At 37.0% G+C, this 7,853-nt stretch overlaps 1 protein-coding gene across 1 annotated transcript in view; it reads right to left on the bottom strand.

Moving 5' to 3' along the window:
- Window positions 1-7,853, bottom strand: part of LOC131853999 (protein cramped) — a 44,247-nt gene that overhangs the window by 17,770 nt on the left and 18,624 nt on the right. Inside the window, exons 3-4 of the mRNA XM_059205119.1 lie at window positions 1,552-1,747; window positions 875-1,162 (exon numbers count right to left, since the gene is read on the bottom strand). Coding sequence (XP_059061102.1) covers window positions 875-1,162; window positions 1,552-1,747 — 484 coding nt within the window. The remainder of the gene's footprint in view (window positions 1-874; window positions 1,163-1,551; window positions 1,748-7,853) is intronic.

Genomic DNA, 7,853 nt, shown 5'->3' on the forward strand with positions numbered 1-7,853 from the left:
TCACCGGACGTTAGGGGGCGAGTGCAGATGGCACTCCAAACCCGCGGAAGGACTTATGGAGCGGCTGAAGGCCAACTCCTGCCTGACGGATACGACTTTAGTCTGAGGGCACCGCTAGGGTTTTGAACCTCGGCTCAGGCCATCGTAATATCGATCCCCGTTTGAATTGGACGGGGGATCGATCGGAGGGGTGACAAGTAAGTGTGATGCAAATGAAGTTGCGCAGGACAGCTAGTAAACTATAATGTCATCCGCGTGAAACGCGGCCACAGCAGATAATAACAGGTGACTATAATTGTAAAATAATGTACTACTTATTTTATCTTTAATTTTTAGTTTGGTTTTCTTTTATTTGAAGGCTTCGATAGAGTAGCGGTTTAGTGGATGGAGTATAATTGTGGTGTAAGTGTATTCATTTACCATAGGTATGAATATAAGGTCTGTAAAGCAACGCGCACATGCCCTGGTGTTTCAGGCGTCCATAGGCTACGGTAACCGTTTAACACCAGGTGGGCCGTATACTTGTTTCCCACCATCTATACATATAAATAAAAATGGAGTGTCTGTTTGTAATATTGAAATAACCGTTTTTTACTACATGCATACGAATATAAATACGGTACATATACCAAAATAACATTTTTTACAATTTTTGTCTGTCTGTCTGTCGGTCTGTTTGTTCCGGCTAATCTCTGAAATGGCTGGACCGATTTTGATGGGGATTTTTTGGTAGGTAGCTGATGTAATAAGGAGTAACTTAGGCAAATTTTATTTTAGACAAAATTTTTTTTAGAATAATAAAGTTAAATTCGACGCGGACGAAGTCGCGGCAACAGCAAGTAAAAAATATATTTAGCATATAGCTATAACTTACTCTCGTCAAAATGTACGTGTTTAGACAGCTTATGCCACGTCCTGTAATAGAAGTGGCTGACTTGAGTCTTCGTCTTGAGATTCTCCGACATGCCCTTCTTTTTCATTTTGGCGCATATGTATGCGGTGATTGCATCGAAATCCTTCCCGTACTCGTTCAAGGCTTCGAAGAAAAGGCTCTTCTCGTCTGTGGACCAAAGTGCTTTGGGCATCCGCTGTTTCACTGCAGTTGGGAATTTTAGCGGATCTTTGTCGTCTACTTTGTTTGGTGTTTCGCATTCAGTCATATCTGTAAGAGATGTTTGCAAACTGGTAATATGAGGCCTTATAAGATAAATTATGGTATAAATAATAATAAGAATATATTTTCCATCGAATATTTACATTTTACATTTTTCCCTGGTACATGAATTAAGTAGAAACCTGCATTTTAGGTACCAGTTCTAATTCCAAAAGGTGTAATGTATCCAGTAATTGTAAATTGTAAGACTCCGCTTACAATTTACAATTATCGGAATTACAATTGACCGAAAACAAGAAAAATAGGTATTAACTTAACAAACCATCAGTTACTTCTAGTGTGTGTGTGTAATTTAATTTTATTACATATATGGCATGTCCTAAGTTATTTCAGTCAATAAATGCAGAGAAAGATTATCTAAAAGCTAAAAATCTTACCGTCCGTCTGCCCATCAGGTCGTTTCCCTTTCTTCTCCCTATCAGTGGGTGGCTCGAGTCTTAACTTCTTGATGACCCTCGCGCTGGTTCTTTGCTGCTGCTGCGTCGTTAGAGATCCGAGGAGCTCTGTGCGCTCCGTATCTGCGACAGGCGCTGCGGGAGGTGTTGGTGACATTGGTGTGTCTTTTGTTATTGCCTGTAACAAAATTATTAAATTAGTACTGTGGTATATCATTATACATTTTTATAGATTGACATCATAATTATTTTAATTGTAACTATATTTAATTGTACCGTGCATTTATGAATAAAGTTTATTATTATTATTATTATTATTTATTAACGAGATTTTTTTTATAATAATAATAATTATTTATAATAATAAACATATTACGCCGACCCCAAATAAATGGGATAAGGAAGAAGCAGATGATGATGATGAATAATAATAATATAATAATAGGCCATCTAGACCCAAGTTAACCTAGCTTAAACTTGTGTTATGGGTACTAGACAACTGATACATATACATAGATTTTTTTTTTGTAAATACATACATATTATACATAGAAAACACCCAGACCGATACAAACAATCATACTCATGAATACAATTGTTTGTGCCGTGCGAGGAATCGAACCCGCGACCATCAGTCGTAAAGCGGTGTACTAGACCGCTAGACCAGCGAGGTCGTAAATAATAAAACATCATAATAATATTAGGTATAAACGCAAAAGTTTGTGAGTATGGATGGATCTTGGCATGACTGATTTCCTCTTATTAATTGTTTAACCAGTTGGTTATGTATTCAATATTTTTTTCTTTTTGAGTATTTAATTGAATTAGTGCTAATCGGTGGTTTGTATTCACACACTTAAACTTAAATTGTAAGTAAGAATAAATTATTTAAAGAGCAACACACAAGTTTCTTGCTTGTTCTTCTTGTGATGAGACAGCATTCCGAATGAGCGGTAGATAAAAAAAAAAATGTTATGACTATTCAAAAGTGCTTCAATGTAAGTTTATTTGAATAAATGATTTTCTATTTCTTGGTAATTCTTTCACACAAAAACTACTGAACGGATTTTGTTGAAACTTTACAGTAATATAGCTTACGCATCAGAATAACACATAGGCTATATTTTATATTGAAGTTTAACGCGGGTGAAACCGCTGGCGTATCTAGTATAATATAAAATAATGTTTAAACTAATAATTCAACAGCAGATAGTGTGCAATCTTTTCTTGAAAGAATCAATGGAGCGGCTCTGCTGAATACAATATAACAATAGTAATAAATTAGGGTACAGAGGGTGGTTAGTAATGTGGGCTAACCCCATTGCTAGCAATGTACTGTCTGTTTGACTGTCACGTTGACCTTCACGCGGTTCCCCTGGATTTGCATGAACTAACTGACCTGACCTTATACTCATTTTATTATCTTCAACTGGTGCCTCGTCGGCGTAGGCGGGTGCATCATACTAAAACGCAATTGACGCAAATTGCTTCACACTGGGCGTTTGCAATTGGTTGTTTTTGTTAATTATTGGTGAACTGATCACGAAGGGTTATCCTGTTCTTATACTCGTCCTATCATCCACCACTAGTACCCCAACGGTGTTTGCTGTTAGCATAGACGGGTGCATCATACTAGAACGTAATTGACGCAAATTGCTTCACACTGGGCGTTTGCAATTGGTTGTTTTTGTTAATTATTGGTGAATTGATCATAATAGACTATCCTGTTCTCATGCTCATCCTATCATCCTCCACTAGTAACCCGTCGGTGTATGCTGTTAGCATAGACGGGTGCATCATACTAGAACGTAATTGACGCAAATTGCTTCACACTGGGCGTTTGTAATTGGTTTTTGTTAATTAATGGTGAATTGATCATAATAGACTATCCTGTTCTCATGCTCATCCTATCATCCACCACTAGTACCCCCATCGGTGTATACTGTTAGCATATACGGGTGCATCATACTAGAACGCAATTGACGCAAATCGTTTTAGACTGGGGATCTTCCACAGATATTTCCATGATTACATATGAACATATATATATTTATATATGTAGATACCTAGACATTGGCATGTGACGAATTCCTTGCTGGACGTAAATTAAATTACCAATTATGTATGTCACATGCGTCTGAACTGCGCTACCTTGGTCACGCAAATTTAAATAACAAACGTCTTCCTTCTGTATGAGAATAGACCCTCGGTGGTGCAGTTGTTTATCACACTGTTTTACTTCCGATTGTCGCGGGTTCGATTCCTAACACAATAACTATAAACATTTACATTCATGATGATTGATTTGAGCGTATTTTATATATACTACTAGAGAACCGTGCAAATGTTCTTTTGTCAAATAAATAAAAATTAAAAAATAGGGGTTGATGCTAGAAGGGTAAAAATTTAGGGTGAAAAAAAATACATATTTTTAAATATATTAAAAAAAATTAATCATAAATAAAAAATATAATGTTTACGGGTACAACCCTTATAACTTAGGCTTAGGGGTATGAAAAATAGATAGTAGCCGATTCTGGCAACATGCATATAAAATTTTAAAAAAATCTGTCAAGCCGATTCGTATTTCTAGAATTGTAATGGTAAAATAATTTTTCAAATCGGTCCAGTAGTTCCATAGCCAATTCAATGCAAACAAACAAATCTATCCTCATTTTAATATTAATATACACTACTGAATCGGACACTTAAAACGCCATTATATTGACGTATTAATGTATTGTTCACGCAGTGAATCTCAGGTCAATGAATTAACGGATGTAGAATAATTAGTAAAATAATTAAGATATAGATATCCAAGAATTTCCGGAACCGCTGTTTTTTTACCGCATGGTGACAATCAAGCCTGTCTGATGAAAGGACGCCTGAAATACCAGAGTATCACGTGCACGTTGCTGTCTCTTAAGAAACCATAATATACCCTTCTTGAAAAACCTGTAAAATATGTGAAGTTTGCCGTCCCTTTAAAAATACATTAATATACCCTTCTTGAAAAACCCCATGCTGAAGTACCCTAGACAAACAGCAGTGTCAAGTAGCCTATTCCACAATATGAGTACAAACGAGAAGAAAATCTGAAACCTGTAATGGTCACTCACCATTAGGCTAGTTCAATCCACAATATGCATATTGTGGATTGAACTATCGCTTGGCTAATAAAGTTCCCAAGAGTGAGGAAGAATTCCAAACCAATGCCGAGCGGTGCGATGGTAGAAATTAGTTTAGTGTAATGGCAAACAAGTCGGACCACCTGATAGTAAATGGTAATAAACGCCTATATACATGAACAGTACTATCAGTATATGTAGATATACTAATTGATCGTGGCGATAATAGTATACCCCGATAGTGCCAACACGCCTATTTCTCAATTGTAAACTATTATATATTGATAGAATTGCAAACCCGCAAGACTTTTGGAGCGGCTGTAGTCCAGCTCCTGCCTGATGGATGCGACTTTAGTATGAGTTCGAACCTCGACTCAGGCCGTCGTAATTTCGATTCTCGTTTAAATTGGACGGTAGATCGATCGGAGTGAGAATACATACAGCCTGTTTACGAAGCTTTTTGTATGTGAACTCATTGAACACTTTGTTCTTTACAAAGAAAATAAAAAATATTCGCTCATTATATTACAGTAAAACCTTTAGAACTGGATTTTCAAGGGACATTTATCCAGTTAACCAAATAGTCAGGTTTGAAGTGGCAGTGGTCTTTTTGTTGGACTAGTGATACCCTCGACTCCGATCGCGTGTATATAGTATTTCTAGACAGGCTCTATTGATAATCCAAAGAACAAAACATTCATGCAACGCAAAAATTCAAATCACCAAATATGGTACTACTTTTTAAGTTAGGATAAACTGATATAATGTACATAGGTATAATATAGTCCATAAATTTACATAAAATAAGCAGATAAGCATATTCCTCCCAATAGAGCTTAAATCCAGTCCCCCGGAAGTTGCTGCCGAGTAAAGGCTGCACCCCCTAGTGGAATGGAAACCATCGAGATAATTTCCTGGTGAATTTGTCACGATGGGTTATCTGACCAACCTCATGTTCATTCTATCATCCTCTTCTGGCGCCTCCCAGGGTAAACCATTAGCGCCGACGGGTGTACGGCCCATCTGATATTAAACGGTTAGCGTAGCCTATAGAGACCTAGATTTTATCAACTTAACAATACCTAAAACAACGACTGTTAGATTTTTACTGTTTGTTTGAGTCTGTGCGTCAATTTTTGAAACGGCTAAACCGATTTCGGTTAATTTTACACTAATGTATCGTGGTAATAGTATGTTTTCAATAGTTTTATAAAACAAAAAGTTACAAACTGTTCTTGTTCCGAATATAACGGGCACGAACTCGTGGGCTAAGCTAGTTTAATCTCACATGTTATTTACCTTACCAGGACCATAGACAAGTTGAAGAACTAAAGCAATAGACCTTGATACAATTTCTATACTAACAACTAAATTGAAGGACTATTATTGTCCCTACACACAACAAACACAAACTCGCAGGTTTTTTTTATTTTTTTATTAGGTTGTTTGGGCTATTGTCAGATATCACCTGTAGCACTGCGACCTACATAGATCTATTGTGCTCGCCCTTTTTCAAAGTTCGCTACCTAGACCCGTCAGGGACAAGAATTGAAGGATATTCTTAGGAGCGATGGTTTTTATCTCCTCGGGAAAGAGTATAAACTTTCCAAAGGAGATATTTCGTTTATGCATGACTGGGCTACAATCACATAGGATGTGTACTGGCGTTTCCTCTTCAGTTTGGCAGAATCTGCAGATTTTTGTTGTGCATAGGCCTAGGTAAGCCATATGCTTGTTTAATTTGCAGTGTCCTGTGAGGGCCCCAGTCATCATGCATATGTTGTTTTTACTCAATAGCAATAGTCTATTGGAGTATTTGTTCGAGTAGCCCGATATTAGGGCTTTTGAATGTATCAATCCTGGCATTTCCTGCCAGTGATCTCGCAGGTTAAGCTAAATTGTGTCCCCATGTCATTCAATTTGTCAGGATAATAGACAAGTTGAAGAACTAAAACAATAGACTTTGATTAAATTCTATACTAACAACATCATCTATGTTTACCTAGATAGATTATTAAGTAGTCGTCTGAGGGTACCTTAGTCCCGCCTATTTCAGCCTCCAAGCAGATGTATAAGTATTGTGAAGGATGGAGATCAAGATCACGAGCAAAAAGTAAAACGGCACCGTTGTAGTTGATAGAATATTTTTGTATTAAATTGACTTATGTCATATAAAAACAATATAATATTATAAAAAAACATAAATAATAAAAAAGGTATAAAAATAGTTTGCAACATAGTCCCACCCGTGTAGCATTTTGCTACACAATTATGTCCTCATGGAGTAGGGCCTTTTTCCCAGCACGGGTTTCCTCAGCGTGCCCCTTTTGAGGCCACATCAGCTACTCGCACAAGTTCATCGTTGCCCGGGTAAACAATGTCATTCTATGTATCTATGAGGGCATATGTTTAACGGTAAATCGGGTGGTACAAATTTCCAGTCATAGTGCATAGCATCAGCGAAATCTCTCACGAACTGGTAATGGAACACGGCTAACTTCAGGCTTTCACTATCGAACTGTCTCAATTTTGGTATGCTTCTGTCTAATACAAAGCGTCGTAAATTTTTTATTCTGCAATCAGCTGAAGAATTTTCGACGATTTCTAGAGATGTTTCATAGGTCTTCATGCACAAGAATAAACGAAAATGTGACATTCTATGTGACCGTCTTTGAAACATCCATTTTATTTTCTAAGTTCTTAGGCAACGTATTTGAAAACTCTTTGTTATCGTTCAATGTAGGTTGCCTAGAGAAACGAACATTATTTGACGTTGACCGAAATAAATTATTATTAGTCGATTTTGATGTAATTTGACATGTCAAAAATGGTTCGTTGTCAACGTATTGCAAATATTCATGTTTTTTAGCATTATCACAAGAAAATATAGTCTGAATATTACGGTTGATAGGTTCCGAAATATGATGAAATGAATTACTCACATAATTCCGATCGACATAATTAGGCTCCGGAATTGAACTTGGTAAAAAATGAGCATTATCTTTTTGTTTAGGATTCAGTACGGGCTCATTGATGTCTATATGTGGACAGGTAAAAGTATTATGTGCGTCGTTTATCCAGGACGCAGTACGAGAATGTGATGGACTAACCAAACGAGTGGAGCGGCGCTCTGATTCCTGAGCCGCTAGGTTTGCT

Source organism: Achroia grisella, unplaced genomic scaffold (genome assembly GCF_030625045.1).
Source record: "Achroia grisella isolate CSIRO2021 unplaced genomic scaffold, CSIRO_AGI_Agris_v1 utg918, whole genome shotgun sequence".
In the NCBI taxonomy this organism is placed as follows: domain Eukaryota; kingdom Metazoa; phylum Arthropoda; class Insecta; order Lepidoptera; family Pyralidae; genus Achroia; species Achroia grisella.